The sequence below is a fragment of the Fusarium subglutinans genome (assembly GCF_013396075.1).
Source record: "Fusarium subglutinans strain NRRL 66333 chromosome Unknown NRRL66333_c0000014, whole genome shotgun sequence".
In the NCBI taxonomy this organism is placed as follows: domain Eukaryota; kingdom Fungi; phylum Ascomycota; class Sordariomycetes; order Hypocreales; family Nectriaceae; genus Fusarium; species Fusarium subglutinans.
In genome coordinates, this window is record NW_023502077.1 from 242,948 (window position 1) to 265,189 (window position 22,242).

Genomic DNA, 22,242 nt, shown 5'->3' on the forward strand with positions numbered 1-22,242 from the left:
CCCTGATTTTCAGGCCCCATTCCACCAACTGCCATCACATACCCACAACTGACTCAAACTTGCCCATTCCCCGGCTCCACCAAATCCCATCGTCTGTCATTACAAAATCTGTACAGTAAATCATCTCAATCTTCGTAGCCTGCAAGATTTCCCTGCATCAATCGTCCATGAAGTGCTCGTAAACTTGTCGTCGCTTGTTCAAATAAGTGACGGCGCCTGGCTGCCGTTTCATTCAGTTGCTGCATCGCCTTTTCTCGTATCTTTCCGCGCTCATCAATCGCTGCCTTGGCTGCCCGCGTCCCCCGGAGGAACCTATCACTATCCTTCTTCCACGTTTCATTGAGCGCTTGCCTCTCTTGCATGTAGCGTCGTTCAATCTTGTCCACGCAATTGATGCTATTCTTCCGATAGGCATCAGCGCCACGGTAGATGGTCGCTTCCTTGGCCTGGAGATGATCCAGCATCATCTAGGCAGCATGTTAGCATTGAGCTGACCTTCGGTAAGGGACTTACCTCAACTAGTCCATGGAGTTTCTCTCCTATCTCTGCATTCGGCCCCGCCGGTCGTGTCTGTCTGGGAGACTCTCCATTGCCGCGGACTTTGTCATGCTCCATGGCCTGTTCCACTTCAGCAGTCGCTTCCTTTTGTCCCTGCAGGGATGCCAGTATCTGAGCATGAATATCTTGATCACTTGAACTTGGCTCGGGTTGCAAATTGGCAGGCTCAGTTTTGAGCTTCGTGTTTGGTTTGGGCCTCAATCCCACTCTGTTCTTGTCGGGAATGGTCTCTGCAGCTGCCAGACTAGAGAGGTACTCTTGTTGTAAGTAATTGCCATCAGGATATGGGGATTCCTAATCCGCAGTTCTTCGAAGGCGTTGGGATCTTCTAGGCTCCATCCGCTGACTGCGCTTGGGCACTTCTGCAGATTCAGCTTCTTCCATAGCACTTGGACTTGTTCCAGCGACAAGCTGCGCTGGGCTTGTTTCGAGTGGTAACGGGCTACCCGCTTGGCTGACACTGAAGCTCCTTGAAGTTTTACTGATCTTGCGAGGTGGGTGAGAGGTATCAACGATGGGATCAACTGTCGTAGCAGGTCTTTTCAAGGTCCTTGCTTGTGAGGCATCTTGTTGAATGAGAATGTTAGTATCACGAGCCGACAAAACCTCCCGGCCCTGTTGAGCTGCACGATTTCCCTTCGTGCTTGGAAGAGGCTCTTCAACAAGCTTCTTAGGGTCCCGCTTAATCGTCATGGTTGTCCTCTGCCTAGAGATTTGTTCTTGTTGGGGACTTGAAGGGACAAGAGCCTTGGGATTCTGCTGTAGGGTCTGTGGCCGTGTAGAAGGCTGCGCTTTCTCGCGATGAGCATGGTCTGCTGGCTCCACGTCGACAATTGGGTCAACAAGCAACTCTCCCATCACTGATTGGGACTGCCTTGCTGGTTGGGCCTTCTCTTTTGGGTGTAAGTCTTCGATTGGGACGAAGGCATCGTCATCATCCGACAACAAAGAGCTTTCAGGGTCGCTAGAGAGCACGATAGGGTCCCGGGTCGACCCCTGGGTCTCATTTCTTGCTTCTGGTGCCTCTTGGACTTTTGAAGGCTGTGATACTGGTTCACTTTCCTCTTTCATCTTGGCTCGGGTTATTCTCTTGGTAATCGCGGGTGAAGGCTTATGTGCTACTTGTGCAGCAGGAACTGCACGTTCTTTTCCCTTTTCAGTCGTATCAGGTTTCTCTTGAGGCACCAGTTTCTTTAAACCTGACTTTCGTGTTGCCGGGGGGGCTTTCTGGGAAGCTTTCTCCTTCTGAGGAGTATCTTTAGCGGGCGGTTTACGCTTTGGCGCAGGCTTTCGTTTCGAGCCGGGTGTCCCTACACCTGCACCTACAATAGGTGAGACAGAGGCAGCATACGCTGTTCTGAGACTGCTCACGATGGGCATGCGAAGTGGCTGTTCCGGTACCTTGCGTGGTGTTACCTCTTTGATTTCCTGTGTCTCTTCGTCAAATTGGATGGGAGTCTTCGCTCGTTGTTTCCGGCCCTTCTTTTCCTTTGGTCGCTGCTCGCTTGTTTGTATATCCTTAGATGTCATTGCGGCAGGCTTCCCTTTTAATACCTCTTTGCCTTTGCGAGTGTCGTTCTTCCGCTTTGGGGGTTGGGCTGGTGGCTTTTCAGGGGGTGAAGATGCTTGCTCCTCTACTTCGTCTTCTCCCGATGGTTCCAGTTCCTCGACCAATATTCTCGTAAGGGCATCTTGCTTTTTTGAGGTCTTTCCTGGCCTGCCTTTTGTCTTTGAGTTCTGTGACGAATTTGGCTTCTTAGTACGCTGTGAACTTTCTGGGGCAGCTTCAGTTTCTTCCTCGTCTTTTCGCGATGTCTCAGCTTCAAGCTCAGCCGTCGACTTGGGAGGCGTGACATCATATAGCTCATCTTCCGGCAAGTGATCCATGGCTTCTAATTCAGACAAAGGTGGTAGTCCAAGAGACTGTATCGAATCTTGGATGGTACTTGGTAGTGGTGCCAAAGGATTGTTTTCCACGAAATTCAGTGCCTCGTCATCTCCGATTTGAGAGGCCGCCAACGAATAATAAGGTGAACTTCGTCGTATAGTAGAAGCTGTCTCAGAAAAGTCAACAAAAGGAGGTTCTTTGCTTTCTTGATCAGGCTCAGATGGCAGTGGCTGAGTGTTGGGAAGCTTGCCTAGACCGGACTTTGGACTGGAAAATTCGTCGAGAAGAGAGTCTTGGTTGTCTAAAAAGCTTGGTTCGTCTTCCCGTAAAGGCGTGCTTCGGCGTGTTGAACCGATTTCAGACCATGAGAAATCAGGTGGTGGTTGAGCGGATGGAACGGCTTGAGCTTCAACCAGCCGCATCAGATCATCCTCGTTGAGGTCATCATCAAATTCATTTGTTGAAGGTATCTCAGAGTTTGGAGGCCCAGAATTTGCGCCCTGATTTGGTAATGCCGGTGTTGGATCCTGAGTCTGAACTGCACGAGGAGACTGATCGTGACGGTTTGGGGTAGTGTCGAGTTGCCCCAGGGCCACAATCCTCGCTGAATGCCGCGTACGCTTTGAGCGTGGGCCAGACTTCGCACCTCTTCGCGGCGGCATTGGTGCATACTGCAAGACTGTCAGTGGTTGAAACTGTACTGGAGGGGTACACAACGTTTGTTGTAGGGGATCTGACTTACAGTTCGCCTAAACGATTGGAAGGTGTAATTTGGGCTATCACCTGCCTGAGCGAAGGAGAAATAAAACGATGCCGAGATCACAAGCGATATCAAAGAATGTATCCGAACATGGAGTTTTTGTTTTGAGAACGTTTTGTGATTAGGTAGGTACTTGGCTGAGACGGGTAGGCGCAGATAGTTGAAGCTGCTGCTAAACGGAAAGAGTGGGCACCCTTAAGAGGTTGAATGCCTCTTGCCTGCTTCATTGTGATGGCACTTGCCCAATCATTCGTTAATCACTGCGTGGAAATGGTTTAAAGGCTCACTTAGGACTTGAGGTAAGGTATGATAGGTAAAAGCGTTATATATAACACATTCATATCATCGTCTTGAGGTTAGGTTAGATTATCAACATCAACAATGCAAAGAATTCTCCTCAAGTCCAGCTTCTATATCAACAAGCCAACTTGAGGTACACTTAGCGCATACAAATTACGCCTTACCGCAACTATTCTGGCATAAAAATATCAAAGAAACCCTTTCACTGGCTGAAATAAATCAATGAACAATAGATGGTAATGGAGCAAACAACGTCAGTTGTTGAGGTGGTTGAATTGGTCCAGCCTACCCTGCACATCCGGAGGGTTTCTCGACACAACGGAGGAATTCACCATGTTAATCTGCGATCAATTGCATCGGGCCATCGCTTGGTAATCTTTAAGCCAGCCAATTCGTCAGTTAATCCTGGCAAAACCCGATAGTCCGGGATTCATCATTTGCGCAGCGGACTTTAACTGCGGACCATCGGTCGGCGCAACTATTCCCATGCCTTATCCGCGTGGCGCATTATTCAGCAGCGCAGCAAGGGACGCCCACTATCTCCGCTCCGCCCGAATCAATGACCCGTTTCATGATGAACAACGCCTTCTATCTCCCCGGAAACCCATGCTTTGAACGTTTATTGTGATATTTATTATTTACGAGCGCTTTATATATCCCTCCTCCGCCACCTGGCAAGATCACCGATCTACCTACCTACCCTTAGCGACACCTGTGTAACGGCCCTATCAATCAGTTGTAAGCTTACGTCTAAGCTTCTTGCGCGACGTCATGTCAAACCCAATGCACGCCCGCGACGCAGCCAGTAAATCTTCGCTTTCTGTCGTTCTGCGCAAGTTCAGTGTTCTTGCGCAGCGGCCCGAACCGAAGAAGTATCCGCCGATCTCTTCTATCCCTCGTACATCAGCTGCACGCTTGGCCCAAGCTGCTGAGGATCATATCGTCGATCGAGACCATCCTGCGCCAAAGACGTATCTCTATCTCGCTTATGGGTCCAACCTCGCCGCTGAGACATTTCTGGGCGTTCGTGGCATTAGGCCTCTGTCTCAGGTGAACGTCTCAGTGCCAACGTTGGAGCTTAAGTTCAACCTTCCTGGAATTCCTTATCGCGAGCCATGCTTTGCGAACGTCGATTACAGAAAGCTTCCTGAGAAGCCAAAGCTACCTCCCAAGGTGCCCATCCCACCTTTTGAGCCTCCGCAGCCACCACACTCTGAGGAGATCAGGTGGGATGAGGGCCTTATGGGTGTGGTCTACGAGGTGACAGAGGAGGATTACCGCACCATCATCCGCACTGAAGGTGGTGGCGCAGGCTACAAAGAGATTGTTGTGCCCTGTATACCATTGCCTCCCAAGATGTCCATCCCCGAGAAGCCATTCCCTGATATTCCTCGACCTTTTCTGTCAAGAACGCTTTTTGCACCACAGATTCCTGACAAGGACTTACCTGACGACCCTCGCAAGCACAAGTGGTGGTATCGCTTTCTGCTCGGCCCTCAGCGTGAGCCTGGCTACGCACAAGCCAGTGCTCGGTATCTCAATCTCATCAAAGACGGTGCCAAGGAACATGAACTTCCCGATGGATACCAGCGTTACCTGCACTCACTACAGCCATATACGATAACAACTTTGAGACAGAAGATAGGGGCATTCTTTTTCTTGTTCTTCACTGTCTTTTTCTTCGGAACGGTCATCCTCCTATCCAAGTTTCTAGCCGACAAGCGTGGCAGAGTGCCCCAATGGTTAGCTGTCACCATGACTGTTATGTTCACTGTTGCCTGGATGGTTTATGATAATGTTTTCAAGCCTGTTTTTGGAAATGGCGAAAGGACTGAAGAGAAGGACGAGAGGAAAACACACGGGCGGAAACGTTCTCTGTCGGCCATGCTTAATCACTTCCCATCGGCAGATGAGGAGAAGGTAGAATTATTGGGCGAGTATAATTGAGAGGACGGCCGAGTAAAATTAGTCGTGGACTTTTAACTGTTCTCAATCGTTGATATGGGATACGTCTGTTTTTTTCATATTAACATTCACATTGGCAAAAGTCTAGATTGGAGAGTGATATAATTTCAGGTCAAATATTTCAGATAACCAAATGCAGGCATTCGTATCTTTGAAATACACTGACCTCTACACGGATAAAAGGGATGGGAGTGAGATGACTCCGTTGGGGTAAACTTGGCAACGTCAACATGCAGTTGAGCTCTAGCGTCTCTAAACCCGTTACAATGCAACGATACATCCTCGGCAGTGGTTGATATCGTGACATGAAGCGACTCTTAGTAGCGACAACCTCAAAATCTACATCATTTGTTGCAAGCCCTTGATTTCTTTATGTTCTTTAACATGTGCTCGTCACGCGACAAGGGGATCGGCCCGCGGATTACGGAACGGGGCTCGGTGCTGTAGCTGTTCCTGGATTATGCATCTTTGCCCCCTTGTCTCCCGGAGAATCCTAGACTTTGCAGAGATCCTTGTTTCGAGGTTCTTTGTTCGACATGTGAAATCCCACTTAAAAAAGTTGAATTGGACTTTTATGCTGTTTCCATGTGATTGAGGCTATCATTGCAAAGTGAAATTATTCTTCAAGCGTGCTTATAAACTGTTCTGACTTGTATGCCTGTAACTCTGAGGCTCTTCTAGAAAAATAGCTTCCAATTGACATATGCAGCCACAGCAGTGAATATCTGCTTGCATGTGAAAAACTGCCCCTCGGCCTCCTCAAGGTCTCGAGATTTCTCCAGCTCCATTATCACGGATATCAATGGGGTTTTGATGGGACGCTTTCCCTCTTGGAGCAGGCGGTGTCACTTATCTCATTCTGCCATGCGTCATTGTGGCTTGCTCCAGGGTTCAACAACCTGGAAAGCTGGAGCTGGTTCCCTCGGACTATTCAGCTTCAGTACCCCTCATAAAGCTCTTTTTTCGCCCTTACCTTGCACAACTCTCGATTCTCCTTCTCCCCCGTATGTTTCGATCGCTTGTAGTGCGCTCTTCTTTTGTCTTTGCCAAATCTTCGAGATTACTGTCTTGTACTACTCATATTCGCACTTATTCCTCTGCGACATTCGGCAACATGGCGAGTTTGGGTGGACATTCAAAGAAGCACAAGGTGACCATTGTGGGATCCGGTAACTGGTAAGTCTTCCGCTTCTCCGGCTCCGCCTCCATCTTTCTTTGAGCCATTGACTGACACTACTGTCTAGGGGCTCAACAATTGCCAAGATCGTCGCTGAAAACACACGCGCCAACAAAGATCTCTTCGAGGAAGATGTCCAGATGTGGGTCTACGAGGAGGAAGTGACGATTACCAAGGACTCCAAGTTATATGACGAAACCAACGGCGACAAGCCCCAGAAGCTCACAGAAGTCATCAACAAACACCACGAGAACGTAAAGTACCTACCCGGTATTCCTCTGCCCTCAAACATCATCGCCAACCCCGACATTCGCGACGCTGTCAAGGACTCTACCATCCTTGTATTCAACTTGCCCCATCAGTTCATCGCAAACGTCTGCAAGCAGGTCAACGGACACATTCTTCCTTATGCTAGAGGAATCAGCTGTATCAAGGGTGTCAATGTCACTGATGACGGTATCAGCTTGTTCAGCGAGTGGATTGGTGATGGTCTAGGCATTTACTGTGGTGCCCTCAGTGGTGCTAACTTGGCTCGTGAGATTGCTGAGGAGAAGTGGTCAGAGACTACTATTGCTTACGACCCCCCTGCGCTCGACAACAGCAGAGCTCCTACACCACGAACCGGTAGCCCCAACCCTACAATTGGCGAGCTCCCTGATATGCAGCACAAGGACGTTCGAGGCCGAACTTCCAAGACCAAACTCACCGCTATGCCAGCTGATTATCCTCCTCTGGACCAGGATTGCTTCCGAACACTCTTCCACCGACCTTACTTCCACGTCCAGATCGTCTCCGACGTTGCGGGTGTATCTTTGAGCGGTGCCTTGAAGAACGTAGTTGCTCTCGCAGCTGGTTTCGTCGACGGTCGTGGTTGGGGTGATAACGCAAAGGCAGCCATCATGCGCGTCGGTCTCATGGAAATGGTCAAGTTTGGCAAGGAATTCTTCGGCGAGACCGTCCACACAGCTACCTTTACCGAATCCTCAGCCGGTGTCGCCGATCTGATCACATCCTGCTCCGGCGGTCGTAACTTCCGATGTGCCAAGAAGGCTGTCGAGAAGGGAATCTCCGTACAAGAGGTTGAGAAGCAGGATCTCAACGGACAGAAGATCCAGGGTACAACCACCGCAGAGGAAGTGAACAGTTTCCTCAAGGCTCGCGGTCTGGAGTCGGAGTATCCGTTGTTCACAGCGGTGAATGCCATTCTTAACGGAGAGGCCAAGGTGGACGACATCCCCCATCTTGTGCAGGATTCTTAATTTTGAAAGATGAAATATTTAGCGAGTGTATCGTTGATTGCATGTATGCGCTGTGGCGTTTGTATGGCTTACGTGGTTCTACATGGTTTACTCGGATCAGGAGGGAATGGGCAGTGATTTAGAGTCATGAGTGATTGGGGCTTGCCTTGCTAAGTAGGAGGACGGGTCATATACATGAAAATGAACATAGAAATGATATCTACTTATGAATACAGCTATTCTTTGAGCATGATTGATTGTTTTGCATGAGGAGTCGTGGTTCGGTTGCTTATGAGACACTGAGGATTCCTGGACTTGACAATGAGCATTGTGAGGCTAAGACATGCATTGTTGCTGAAGATTTTATCGTAACTATTACCTATTGCGGCTTGGCAGGTTCCTCGTGGGTTGTACAGATCAACAGTTTGTGTTTATCGCAACGTTTTTGTTAAGAAGGATCGTGGTTGTCGGAATTGCATTCGACTATGTCAGATACTCTCCAAGATGATGAACCGAAAGATATTGAAAGAAAACACTTGATCTCGCCGAATTCATGAGAATGGAGGAGGATTAGTTATGCGGTGGAAGCCGCAATTCGGCATGAGACTCCGCCTTCAGATGAGACAAGATAACATGGCAACGGGAAAGACCGAGCAAAGAATGCCTCTTAAACCACCAGAAGTCTCGCTTTTCTTCTTCAACCTTTCATCTCTTCTACCATTCATTTCTTTGGACATTCATTTCCTTTCAGAATCCTTTATTGACCCTAGCCAGCTTCTTCAAGCATCACCATTAATCCTTTTTCGGCTCTCTCTTTATAAGCTGGCTTTTGATTCACCAGCATGCCTCATTCCAACTAATACTCGCATTCTCATTTCACTACATATACGGAAGATACAAGTTCCAGGCCTCGATAGCACGTCAGCATCATGATGGCGGAAGCTGATTCAACCGTGCCACAGACATCGATGGACCCTGTTCAGAATTTCGGACACTACATGAGCGGAGCAGATCAAAGCATAGAGAATGGCCACGGTGAGAAAAAACATAAGAAAGTCAAATACCGCTTCCTATCGCCTTCAGAATGGGCCATCCTAGCTCGGGGAGTTGGCGGGATCAGGGATATAGAGCATAATAAACCTGTTCATCCGACTAATAGCTTCTGGCCCCCTCGAGGCATCCCCCAGGGCCTCTATCGCGACTGCATCTACCGTCGTACCGTTTCGTCCTACTCATTTCACATCATCGGCCTCGTTCGCGCAATTCTATTCATCTTGCAGTTGATCATTGGTGCTAGTATCACAGCTCTCAGCGCTGGAGGCGCCAACGATACAGCTATCACCATTCTCGCTGCATCCAACACAGTCATCGCGGGGCTGCTGGCTCTGTTGCACAACAGCGGTATTCCTGATCGATACAGATACGACAAGTCCGAGTTTCAAAAGGTCGAAAATCATATTAGAGAAGTTCTCGCCACGGGTATTGTACGTGCGGACCAGTCGGTCCAAGAGGCTCTCGCTAAGTGCTACGATCGTTTCGAACACGCCAGACGGACAGTCGAAGCCAATATGCCATCATCTTATGCCCCAAGTTCATCAAACCCGCCTTCACGACGCGGATCCCAAGGTCAACATACGCCAATGCCACCGATGCCGATGCCTATGCCGTTACCAGTACGAGCACCGACGACAGTGGCATCAACACCGACACACGCGACGAGGGCAGCAACAGAACTTATCACACCGCCTAGGATGAGGCCACTACGTGCTGAAGCAGCCCAAGAAGAAAAGGGTCCAACCACCAGCAAGCCTAGCGAATGATGCTAGACTAGAGCTCGGCAAAGAATCTCCAACGGGATGCGGTCATTTCCTAGCTTGTCGCTTATCAGATAAATTACCTACCGAAATCGACTTATTTTGCGACCAGGGCTGTTGTTGTACCTGCATTAGTTTGATTATTGGCAAGAGATTAAATTACCACCCAACCTAGTTCTCGTTCCGTCATAGCCTCTCACCCATCAGGATTCAACATCAGCATCCTTCATGCATTGATTGGGACTTTGAATAGACGCTGCCAGAAATAGGAGTCAAAGGAAACTCAATTCTGACAAAGGCTCCATTTGTTTCTCATTACTGCATTTGGACATATCGTGACCTGAGACCTCCACTGATCAACCATGAAACGAACCACGGACCTTGTCACAGTTTAATTGCTTGCCTTGGCCTTCCCCTCTTTAACCGTTATTGACGTGGTGCGACCAGGGATCATGGTCTGGGGCGCCTAGTTTCATGATGCTTTGAAGGATGGCCTCCCCCCACTGCGGCCATTTACCACTTACACTAGACAAGGGCATTGTGACAGTCTGTCACTCGACGCCATTTTACTCTAATTTACTTAAATCTCTCGCTGTGTCTCACGACTCGGGAGTCGAAGCCTCTTCGCTTCTTCTCTTTCACCGTAGTCAGTCCTTACCCGCCTCCCACAGCGTGATCATGCCTTTGTTATAGCCAAGCAACACACTCATTTATCCAGGCCATACCCACCCAAGTCACTCTTTTTTACTGGATTGGATCGTCTATTCATCATGATTATGATTTCTAGCCCGCCTACTCTTCCCCGCAGGGTTGTTCAACTGCTTGTTCTTGTTGTCGTTGTTGTTCTCTTCTTTCAGACAAGATGGCTGCACTGGCCTCGAACAGAGGCAGACACTGAAATCGCCATCAAGGGACCAGTTCCGGAAGAACAGTACCTCGAGCGGCTAAGGCAGAAAATTGGACTTTCGGACCAAACTTCATGGACTGCATGGAAAGTCCGTGTTTCAGAGCAGGACTCTGAGTATACTTCAGTCACGAAAATCGATACAGACTTTCATTCAAATCAACCACGACTTATCGATACCAAGACTCCCGAGAGGAGAAACTTGGTTGCACGACAGGAACTTAACCTCCCGATTGTAAGAGGACCGAGACCCGGACAGATCGACGCCTCGGACTTTGTGTTTGCGATCTCGACGAGTTTTGATCGTGTTGTTAGGGATGATTACGCTGTTGCGAAGGATTGGGCACGGTGGATGACTGGTGGGAATCAGCATGGCAACGGAGCGAGTTTCCTACTTGTTCTGGACCAGGGCCATTATCAACAGGCGAAGAAGCTGACCGAGGTGTTGGTGTCATTGGGCATCGATGCTCACGTTACTATCTCTGAGGGTCAGATCTCGACCGCGAAGAGATATTTCAACATGATGGAATCGGTCAAGAAGTATAGTGCTACACTCGCACAGAAAGGACAGATGAAGAAGTGGTACGGCATCTTGGACGAGGAGATCTTTCTACCCAACCTTTCATATCTCCAGGAACGACTATTCGCGTACAACTCTGAGAAGGAACTGTACATTGGATTACCAAGCGAGAGAGGAGACTGGGCTATCGGCGAGGGATTCATGACGACGTATGGAGGTGGAGCCATCTTTCTTACACGACCTGCCATATCTAAAGTCACGCATCTTCCATGCTTCGATGGTGTGGAAGACAGTCCTACGAGCAAGAAACGCTGGGATGGTGCTCTTCAGGATTGTTTGGCGAAGCATACCAAGATGAAGATGCACATCATCCCGAGCTTCTATTCACCCAAGGATAACGACGATTACTCTTCCCATCTGGATAGTTATGAGACGGGCGTTCAACCCCTGGCATTACACGACTATGGAAAGCGTCATCACCTCACCCCAAGCCAAGCTCATCTCGTCACCGACGTCTGCGGCGAAGCATGCTTCCTCCAACGCTACCGCTTCCGCGACAACTGGGTCCTTGTAAACGGTTACACCATAACCGAATACCCGGATGGAATCCACCTCTCGGACATGCCTCTATCAACCGCCGGAAAGGCTAGTTCTTCCCGTCGTTCCGTCATTGGCCCCGTGAAGCTCAAGGAGCGAGACACAGACCGAAAGATGCTGTTCTGGACAGGACGACGAAATGTGTGGAAACTGATGGACTCTGTCACTACCGCTGAGGGCGATGTGTGGCAGGCTTACGTGAAAAGAGGTGTTATCGATGAGCCGGCTTTGAAGAAGAGATGGGGTGAGGAAGTGGGTGATATCAAGGATAGTGTTATTGTGCTGGTCTGGGAATCAGCGAAATGATTATGATGGCTTCAAGGATTCTTATGTATGTATGTTATGGTTACGGATCGTCCTTTGGATGAGATTTTTATTTAGCACTTATGAAGATTGATATGTTATTTCATTCAAGTATATTGTTTTTGCACTAAAGAAGTTATTACTTGGCGATTTTCTGATAGGACAGTCACAAGTTATGTTTTAAATTGATCGGTGGTGGTACAATCTATACTGTCGATGCAGTAAGATATCAAAACTTGCGCCATGTTATAACCAACAATAAATATATTATTCTTTTTATTTAAGACAAGCAAAGAACAATTTATTAAACACAAGTATTTCTATACTTAAAAAACAAAAAGAAAAAAATAATAACACCCAATGCAACTCATATCTCTCCTTATCTCTGGGCAATATGCCCTAGTCCTTTTGCTTGGGGACATATAATTTGGCCCCCCACTGGCCGAGGTAACCACTCACCCAGTAGTCTTGCCCGTTCTCCTTCTCCTCCAGTCGGTCCTTGTAGCCGACGATGAAGTCGACCACGGAGTCGGGGAAGGGCACCTGCTCCAGGAGCCCGAGGCGCTCCCCCGCTGCGCACCCGAGACTGGTAAACGAGATACCATCGATCTCGAGAGCAACCCCCGAGAACTCGTCCGCAGCCTCGGGGCGGTCAGGTGCCCGCCTCACCTCTGCATTGATATCTGCTATTGCCTTTTGGATGGTGCACTGCTCGCACCGCTCGTCGATGCTACCACCCTTGCCCACGACATGCGGGGTGAACGCCATGCGTGGTATACTACACGGCATGGGTTCCCCGTAGAAGGGATGTCCGCAGGCAGGGTGGTAGCAAGCGGCGCGACACTTGATGCAGGTCGCGGGTTGCCCCTCCTGCGTCTTTATGTCGAAGAATTGCTTGACGCAGGAGGCGCCAAAGATGTGGCCGCAGGGGAGGATAACGGCCTTGTGGCTCTCGCCGACTTCTTCGTCGACGACGTGCTCGTGGGGGAAGACGGTCACGTCGGTTCGGCAGACGACACACTCGATCGAGACATCCTTGAACTTGAGCTTGTTTTTGAGGATGCTGGCTTCTAGGTTGGGCCAGTAGCTCTCGCCCGAGTCTTCTGTGATGACTGGTTCATCGTCGGGGGGTTGGCACCACTTTTCGTTGTTGTTGAGGTCTTCCAGGACACAGGTTGTGTCCTTGGAGCGGAGGGAGGAGATGTGGTTGAGGAGAGTGGCGGTATGTCCACACATGATGAAAGATGGTGCGGGAGATGACGTGCAAGATAAGGTGAGAGGTAGTATGAGAGGTAGTGTAAGGCGTAGCGTGATGAGAGAGTTGGATGTCGAGGGCTGTCTGTCGAGACAATATATGTAGATACGATGTATATAGAGAGAAGATATGTGTCGAGAGAAGATATAAAGTCGCTTGTAATGTACGTCAAGGATGATAGAGGTCAAGCTGATGCAAGTGAAGCTGATGATACAAGATCGTAAGATATCAGGTAACTTGTGGCAGAAGACTTGTGACAGAAGACTTGTGACAGAAGACTTGTGATGGTGACAGAAGACTGGTGACAGCTGGTGACAGAAGACAACTTGATGAAAGAAGAAGATGAAGAAGAGCTGAAAAGGGAGAGAACAAAGGCGAGGGAAGGCGATCTTTATAGCCAGAGGAGTGATTAAGTTCTACTCAGATCGATGGACTTCGCGGTGGGACTTGGATCGCTTTCAGTCCATGCTTTCATTTCCAAAGTATATGGCCGCGTTCTGAAGCTCATAACGAACACTTGCAGTCAGGTGTGATGAAGAAATGGGAACAAAAGTCTATATCAACACTCAAAATTATTCAAAGGACCAGTCAATGGATGTTCCTGGAACAGAGACTAACTCACAGGGATATACGCGAGGAAAAGCTTTCATTTGCTGGGAAGATAGTTCTGAAAAGATTCACTCGTAGTGTTCATGTATTGGTTGACCTCTTTGATCGAGTCACCTTTGTAGTCCATTTAACCTTGAACTGTGGCGGTTTGTTCACGTACACACGTATAAGCTTGGCACCAGAATGAGCAAGTTTTTAAACATCAGCATTTAGACTGGTCTCTCACTGGATGCCTGGTTTTAACATTATACTTCTAAAACGGCGTGACGTACTATTGGGTCGTGAGAGGACAAAATGAAAGCATAATCCGCGGAACACTCGCGATCTTTCGAAGAAGCTACAATAGTGAGGCCTCGAATCATTGCTGTCGTATTTATCTTCTTGTTCGAAGCATCAAGTTAAGCATGTGTGTAAGCTTTTGTAACAGTGCCACGAACAGAGTTCTATTGACCACCATGTCTGGGGGAACAAAGTATACACTCTCTAACTTCATTTTAAGATGTTGAAAACCCGTGAAAAAAAACTCCTCTCAGCCAATTATGGCCTCCAGACCATTGGCCGCGGTGAATATTGCTTGGCTCGACTTTGGACTCGGGGTGTGAGGGAGATTTGGTTGGATGTCTATTGAACAAGCTTTTTCTCTTATGCAGATGGGAACTTGAGAAAAATAAATGCATTCCACTTGCTTTTAGTTTCGAAAGTATGTAGGCTCTTTGTTCGATGACAGATGGCACTGCAGTATGGTGACTGGACTATCGGTTCCTACAGGCGAACCTATGATCACCCACCCAGCACTGGGCTCTACCCGACTCAAACAGAAGCGTCCAGAATCCACGAGAGTCGATAATTACTTCTGTCGTGTATCAATGTGTGGTGTATTCCGGGAGAATGTTCCTCGCAGGGCATGTTTAAGGGACCAATTAGCAAAGGGGAAAGGCTCTCATCATGAGAGCGAACGCCAATCAAGCCAATAATAAAGGACTCATACTGCAACAGACTTTTTCACCTCTTGTTCTATTGTTTGTAGCCTAATTATGAGTAATCAAACCGAACATGGGCAAATCTTAAGAACCGTGGCACTGGAAGTAGGGAGGCAAGGGCAGCTTGTTTGTTGGGGGGTGACACTGGCAGCGAAGTGATTGCATGCTAGTCAAGGCTCTTTTTCTATACGTTTACACTAAGCTGAAGCCATTGTCCCTTGTTCAAGTCAAACACAACTCTGCCCTTGCCACAGTTACGGTTAACCATCCATTCTTGCCCTGACACTCGTTCCGATATCTATACAATCTCAGACTGCACTACGTCTTATTATCTTATCAAGGTAGTTTTTGAGTGGTATTTCTGTCTCTTGGCTCTGGAAGTGGTAACGTGAACTGTCCTTTATGGAATGGCCATTTGAGACCTGGCAAGGATCTGTCTTCAGTTACCTTACCGGAAAACATGTGCCCCCTTTCCAGGTGATTCCCTATCTCCCATATCATATTATCATACACACACACTTGCATTTCATACTCTTGAATTCCAGAACTAGCTAACTCTACGACCCAGCCAGACTCTTCAAAACATGATGTGCATCGTTTTCCTCTCGCCCATCGATTGTACCGGCCCAAAGAAGATCACAGAAAAGGCCAAGGAGTCATTTTAGCCTCGGAGGGAATGTCCGATATTGCTTCCAGACCAAAAGCATATCTGCTGCCCTAGCTGCAGAACTGTATTTGTTCATCCGATGTGTGGGCGCTATTTCAACGGGTTGTATGCCCTAGAACAAATCAGATATGGATATCATACCTCCCACGATCAACCACGCAGGTATCATTACCGACTCCTGTGAGCAATACGCTATTGGCAACACTATAGAGGAGCTGACCGATGAATTCCACAATCTCCCCCCGAAGAGCCGAAGGATGTTACGCTATATGTTTGGTCTACGGTAGTAAGACTTCCCCCCACCTGGACACCAAACTATACCGGAATCTACGCTACAGTAGCCTTCAGAGTCTTCGTCTCTCAGCACCAAGGACGCTTGGACAAGCATGAGAGCAATGCGAGGCTCTGGAAGAACTGTTGCCATCCTAGCACCCCTGCGAAGGTCCGTGGCCTGGGATTTCAGCAGTAAATGCTCAAGATTGGTCATGGCTCGTAGTAACAGACAGCATCGGTTTGGCTTAGGCCTGTTGTTAGAGGGGAATATCTGGTTCTTGTTTGGGGTTTGGTAAAGATTGTCGACTCCTATCTGTTCCTCTAGTTTGCGTTTGCTTTTCTGCCAGTTGCAATCTATGATTACGTGTACCTATTGAGATATAAATAAGAGCCTAAAGACTCTTTCTAGTCGCGCCCAGTATCAACTTGGATTTCCCATCTTCATCTCTTATATACTATTTCGTCTATAATCAGAGGCCAACAAATGTGCCAACCAATACAACAAGATATAGTCGCTATATCCGCCGTCAAGTGAACAGAGATCCTTATACTATATAGCATTGCATCACTTGCCGAAACTATCATGAGCTTCTATCACCATACCCTGATAATGGTCCTCTACCTAGAACCCAAGCTCAGTAAACGGCTAAAGCGAACCCTTTTCGCCATGAACAGTGACAAAAGGCCAGTACAAGCGACGGTATGTGTTTCGTCTGGACTTCGGCCCTGTCAGTGTCAGTCACAGTTCCAGTGGCAGTGATACGGACGAAGTAGTCACTCTATTCGAGAGCACTTGTTCAAGCTCGGCTTCTGTTCTGTTTCTATAACGCAAGAACTTCGAGCCCTCTTCTACTCTTTCGTTTCTTCCTTCTTGCAACAACTTCGAGGTTCCTTGTTCTACAGCTTTGGGTAATCACCAAATCTGTAGTCCTTCAAGGTAAAACTTGACTTTTAACTGCATCCTTGTTTCACCTACTCCCATCGTCTTCATACCGAGCTAACATATCAGCCAGAACTAATATTACTAAAAGCCACAAACAACTTTCGACGTATCCTGGAATACCTCCCGAAAGAATTCCCATATCTCAACACTTGACGTCGACCCCAATGCCTAACCAGGAGCATTTCTGGCCTAATCTCAAGGCCTTTGCCGAGGACAACCATGTCACCCGCCTGGAAACTCTCGGCCTGGAGTGCGTCATCTGCAGAGACTCGTTCCACTACCGATGCCGAAGCGACGATGGAATTCAGCCTCCACGTCGTCCTCGCGTCCTCCCATGTGGCCACATTCTCTGCGCTAGATGTCTAATCGCATATTACGACACAGGGGATACCCGATGCCCTATTTGTCGCACGGAACTCGTCCACGACTGCGGCCACGCTCACACCGGGATGCCCTTGCCCTTGACTCCGGCGAACATGAACAAGGTGCCTCCCATCTTGTCACAAGGTGGCGATATGCCAAAGGGATGCAGCCCTTGTGGCATCTTGGCTTTGCATCAACTCTTTGAGCGGAAATTGAGCGAAAGCCCACATATCCCAGAGGTACTCAAGGGCGAGCATCTGGGTATCGGTATCACGCTCTACAACGCTGATGAATACTACACGCGGGAGGTGACTGGGCCTGTTCTCGAAATCGAGCCTCCTACCTCCATCAAGCATATGATCAGTGAGATTATTGACTACGCTGTCCGATCGCAGCGACAGAACCAGGTTTGGTTGGAAGCGGACTTCAGTTCCATGAAGATCCGGGTGCTTCACTTCAAACCGGAGATTCTCCCACTGGAGGAAGTCTCCCCTGAGGAGCAAGAGACCGCCCCCCAGGGTGATAACTAATAGTTATAAACAGACAGACTCTCTCGAAAGCGAAGAGACTTGAGATTCGTGAAGGGCTTTGGTTCCTAGGACAGGTAGAGGATGACCAGATTTGGGACGATGATACCCCTCAAGGGAGATTTATTGACATGTGCCGGACAAATAGATCCGTAGACTTCGGTAGCGTATGTAACTAGGTACCCTGAATACAAACATGCATTCATGAACTGTGGGTTCTGATGTTAGAGCATTTCCCATTTGTCTTAACAAGTAAATGAGCAACTGAGACTACACCCTAAGGAAACTTGGGACACTGAAAGGGGATGTTAATGTATTTTTCAAAAAGACCCTCAAACTTAGACTAAGTACAGAGATCTTGATATTGTGCAGAATTGAGGTCTCGAATCTTACGTGTTCCTCCCTGCTCGCTTAGAGATATGAGATATCGATATAATATGGTGCTCTACCAAAACCAGACCATGTCTACCCTTACTTTGCAATAAGTGGTGTTGTTTCTTTTTGATCATAAAACAGGAGAAAATACACAATCACTTCAGTTCGAATATTTCGAATACCACATTTCTTAGTGTCTGTTCAATAAGTAAATTTATTCCCCTATAGGTACCTTGATATGATGATAACAAATAACGCCATCCATTCACAAATGCCCGCAGTACCCTCAATGACACTCACCCCAGCTGTCCCCAGAAAGAGTACACGATACTAGATCGTCTTGACGATCACTCTGCAAGCTTCTGTTCCACAATCCTTGACACTTTACTGTTCCCTACCTCAACAAATGTGCCTAGCAAGAAACGCACGGAATTGGTGAACACTGTCCAAAAGCCCACCAATAACTTGGATAGCAGCCACGGCGTAGAGTCTCCCATTCTCGTTATCCTGAGTATCCTGGTCATCTGTGTCACTATGGTGTTCTTCGATATCCTGGGCCAGGTCTATACGTCGTACCACGTCCCAACATACAAAATACATATAGTCCTGACGTTCGTCGTCTCTCACCTTTTCCTTGTAATTCTTGTAAGCCACATCACTGGTGAACGCCTCGGATAGCTTTACTGCATCCCCAAGAGCATGGGCAAGTCTATCAAGATTTTCATACTCCGACCATTCATACCTGGAACTCTCCAGTTGTCCTCTTCGATGGGGCCAATACTCGTGATCCTCCGGAAATCGCTTACAGAGAGCAAGTTCAAAATTAAACGGGCATGATTCTTCCCCTGGAGCACGAGGCCCATACCACGCCGTGTCGAGGCTCTCACTCGCAATCGTAAACAGTTCCATAAGCTCCGGCGATATAGGCAACTGCTTGATCACTTCGCTCTTGTCAGTTTCGACTCTGATCTCCTTTTCATCTCGTTTCTCAACAGTAACTCGCAACATAAGTCCGGCTTTGATGATCGGTACGGGATCATATAAGTAGAGAGTAATACATCTCAAACCGCGGGCCAGAGTAGTCATTTGACACCAGACGCAAGTGCCCTTTCGGCGAGAGATTTGCTCCTGAAGTCTAGCCAACAGGTCCTCATCTTGGTTCTGTGTGGGATCGAATAACGTATCTTTGTCGTCCGGACACCCGCAGACTTTGCTTTTAAGATCAAAGCGACAGACAGGACATCTGGAAGGGACATCGTTTGATATGTTGTACTGTCTAAACTCCCGGACACAAGGGGGACAGAACATATGACCGCAGGGTAAAATGATAGCACTGCAAGTCTTGTCCTCCGGGTTGCTCATCTTGTCCTGACACACGCCACATTCGATCTCTAGGCGCTCGATAGCTGTGGGGTCATTGTTGATGATCTTTGCAAGCTCTGGATAGTAGGCTACGGTGATAGGATCTTTAGGGGAAGACATTTTGAGAACCTGGTCGCTGTTAGTTAAGATATGGCTTGTTAGTGGTAGTATTGCTGGTAGTTGATGGATGGGTGGAAGAGGATCCCGCTACAAATGTTTCAGAGGTGAGTTAGTGTTAAATAGTTTGAAACCATGAATTATGATACACCGCGGGCACTGAACATAGTCATTGTGCGGCTGGAGGCTTCACGCTTATCATATGGCCGGCTCTCCATCTGTTGATCTAACAGAACCTTTGTTAACACATAACCAGACTGCCTTGCACACTGGGTCCGGTGAAGGAACAGACCGCGGCTACCTATGTTCTCTGAAAGCATGATCGTCAATTTTCTTCTTGCATTGGGAGAGTTCTATCAATATCGCTGGGGGACATTTTCCCTATCCCCCAGCAGAGTAGCGTTATTCCGCTATCGAGTAGAGACTATATTTTCGTTCATAGACGCTAGAGCAGATACTTATTACCTGTTGATCAAGGTCTAAGAGTAATTCATGCTGTATTCTATTAGAGGCGTCACGGATATTTGTCAACTGTAAAAAGGGCAGAGATTCTCACTGAGTGTAGGCGAATACTGACCAAAGCTATTCACAAGACGGCCTAGAAGAATTGGAGATAATCCCAAGCCACGCCCATTCATACATCAGCTGAATTTCTTTTTTTTTTAAGTTTGCAAGATCAGCTCTATATTTCTCGCACATATACACTTAACTTCGAAAGTTCCTATACAGAGAGCACCATGGACTTCAACGGTATGATCACAGGGTCATCTGGTTAAGGTATCGTACGGTCGCAATGGAAACATAACGATGAGGACAGCAGTTTATTATTTGATCCAATCCTGGATACCTGTATGAAAGGAAGCATTTCATCTACTATACTTTCCTTAACTTACCTACCTTACTTACCTTTTCTTCAAACTCTGTGCATATCTGGCAATTCAGCGTTATCATCCACCCCTTCATCTTCTCTCAGGATACTCTCTCTTGCAAGATTTGCTCGCTCGTTGATCTTTTTACGAACATTCTCGTCGGACCAATAATCACGTAGGTCGAAAGCTAGGTCCAGAACCATGAGCTTCCGGCTTCCAACCCAACAATCTCGCATCTCCTGCTCCGTCTTCGTGATGCAGCGTCTCTGCCATACAAGAAACTGGTGGTCTCTATCTCTCATCTCAGAGAGGCGAAGCTCATACTGAAATACGGTGGAACCATCTTCGGGCACCGCAATACCATGAGCCTTTAGCAGGCCCTCCTCAATAATCTTAATCGGGACCTCAAGGTGCCGAGGTAACGGCTCCTGTTTGAGGAGCCTCGTGTCCTCGTACATCTCGACATCATTCCATGTCTTACCTTCATATTCTACGTATACTGTAAGAATCTGTCCGTTGTTAGCCATTTCCGTACAATCTTGAGATATTTTCAACAAAATCTGCAACCAGGATGTGAATATTTTCATATCACAGCTGAAGCAGCGCCACCGATTATGCCATAGCTTTAGAATGTTCTCAATTAGCGCAATTGACTTTTCACCATCCATGTGAATCAGACTGCCCCTATCGGAGGGGGTATTGCAATGTGCACAATGCAGAATCGCACGGCACGTTGGGCAAACATACTGCGACTCGGCGTCGTTTCTGTAGTTAGCCACCATCGTGTCTACGCATCCCTTACAAAAGATGTGCATGCAAGGGAGTACAAAGGCACGGAGATGAGGATCAGCTTCATCTTCGAATGTCATCTGTTCGTGGCATATTCCACACTTGAGCTGAATATCAAGAATTTCGTCAGGGTAATCATCACACGCCTGCAAGAAGGCGGGGAAGTAGGTTTCGGTGACAGGCATATTCGTGGTGTTGTCCGTGTGGTTCCTGGTACTGGTGAGTCTGTTAGTGCTGGATACTGACTTACCTAGAGGTATGTGTATCACCAAACAAAGCTGGTAATGTGGTCGAGAGGTGAAAGATGCGTTTCGGTGCGGTGCGGGAATACAAACGACGGCTTCAAGGGCGCCTGTGTGTATCTTATAGTCCATGTGCTGCTCACCTCACAACACTCTCATTGGGGGTTTTCCATGATCAATCTATCTTGTTCAGAGGGACGTTTCGTCGGATAGACGAACAGAATACTATAACGGAGCATGCTATTTCCTACTACTGATCTGGGGGTCAGGGATATTCATATATCGTTCATGGCCAACCTTTGTCTGAGAGACAATGGCTTCTTCAAAAAGGAGAACAAGCTCAATTGCCATTCGTAAGGCAACACGAACAGCAAACCAACACCTGTCGTCTTCGCCGTGATCACGAGACTAACTTATGGTTTATCATCTCAGGAGACGATTCGAAGCGAAATTGGGGAGAGCGGAATACGCGGAATGAGGGTTCCATCAATAATTAACACTTACCTCCACTAGAGATCTTAATTTAAGCATATCAAATTATGATGTAATCTATATTTTATGGAATTTTGTGTTGTTTTCCCCTAGTTTGATTGATTTCTTCTCCAGACGATTCTGAATCTTCTTTTTGGTGTTGTGCAGGGTAGCACTCCAGTTTCTGTACGTACCAACTTTGCAGCTCAGATCTCACTTAATGCATCCTGTAAACGCTGACCCAAGCGAACGGTACTGACTCTGAATGGCCTACAACGACCAACACAGACAAGAGCCAAGGCTTGGATATTATAGTTCATATACTCTTTGTTGGTCTGTAGCGCGCGCCTCCAAGTTTCTATTCTAAGCATTTCCC

General features: G+C 47.8%; 8 protein-coding genes across 8 annotated transcripts; 5 read left to right on the forward strand and 3 right to left on the reverse strand.

Moving 5' to 3' along the window:
• Positions 1–125: 125 nt before the first annotated feature.
• FSUBG_1807 (uncharacterized protein) lies at positions 126–3,108 on the reverse strand (the record flags this gene model as incomplete). The annotated part of the gene is made up of 3 exons (XM_036679513.1): positions 126–467; positions 514–794; positions 906–3,108. The coding sequence occupies 3 exons, from the start codon at positions 3,106–3,108 to the stop codon at positions 126–128; spliced, it is 2,826 nt and encodes a 941-aa protein (XP_036542723.1).
• Positions 3,109–4,277: 1,169 nt separating this feature from the next.
• FSUBG_1808 (uncharacterized protein) lies at positions 4,278–5,453 on the forward strand (the record flags this gene model as incomplete). The annotated part of the gene is made up of 1 exon (XM_036679514.1): positions 4,278–5,453. The coding sequence occupies one exon, from the start codon at positions 4,278–4,280 to the stop codon at positions 5,451–5,453; it is 1,176 nt and encodes a 391-aa protein (XP_036542724.1).
• A 1,132-nt stretch (positions 5,454–6,585) lies between these two features.
• FSUBG_1809 (glycerol-3-phosphate dehydrogenase) lies at positions 6,586–7,907 on the forward strand (the record flags this gene model as incomplete). Its single annotated transcript, XM_036679515.1, has 2 exons — positions 6,586–6,647; positions 6,716–7,907. 2 exons carry the CDS (start codon positions 6,586–6,588, stop codon positions 7,905–7,907), a joined length of 1,254 nt encoding a protein of 417 aa, XP_036542725.1.
• A 908-nt stretch (positions 7,908–8,815) lies between these two features.
• On the forward strand, positions 8,816–9,706 carry FSUBG_1810 (c6 transcription factor; the record flags this gene model as incomplete). Its single annotated transcript, XM_036679517.1, has 1 exon — positions 8,816–9,706. The coding sequence occupies one exon, from the start codon at positions 8,816–8,818 to the stop codon at positions 9,704–9,706; it is 891 nt and encodes a 296-aa protein (XP_036542726.1).
• Positions 9,707–10,470: 764 nt separating this feature from the next.
• On the forward strand, positions 10,471–12,027 carry FSUBG_1811 (uncharacterized protein; the record flags this gene model as incomplete). Its single annotated transcript, XM_036679518.1, has 1 exon — positions 10,471–12,027. The coding sequence occupies one exon, from the start codon at positions 10,471–10,473 to the stop codon at positions 12,025–12,027; it is 1,557 nt and encodes a 518-aa protein (XP_036542727.1).
• Positions 12,028–12,423: 396 nt separating this feature from the next.
• On the reverse strand, positions 12,424–13,260 carry FSUBG_1812 (uncharacterized protein; the record flags this gene model as incomplete). Its single annotated transcript, XM_036679519.1, has 1 exon — positions 12,424–13,260. The coding sequence occupies one exon, from the start codon at positions 13,258–13,260 to the stop codon at positions 12,424–12,426; it is 837 nt and encodes a 278-aa protein (XP_036542728.1).
• A 3,655-nt stretch (positions 13,261–16,915) lies between these two features.
• Positions 16,916–17,644, forward strand: FSUBG_1813 (uncharacterized protein; the record flags this gene model as incomplete). The annotated part of the gene is made up of 1 exon (XM_036679520.1): positions 16,916–17,644. The coding sequence occupies one exon, from the start codon at positions 16,916–16,918 to the stop codon at positions 17,642–17,644; it is 729 nt and encodes a 242-aa protein (XP_036542729.1).
• A 771-nt stretch (positions 17,645–18,415) lies between these two features.
• Positions 18,416–19,498, reverse strand: FSUBG_1814 (uncharacterized protein; the record flags this gene model as incomplete). The annotated part of the gene is made up of 1 exon (XM_036679521.1): positions 18,416–19,498. One exon carries the CDS (start codon positions 19,496–19,498, stop codon positions 18,416–18,418), a length of 1,083 nt encoding a protein of 360 aa, XP_036542730.1.
• Between the last annotated feature and the right edge of the window lie 2,744 nt (positions 19,499–22,242).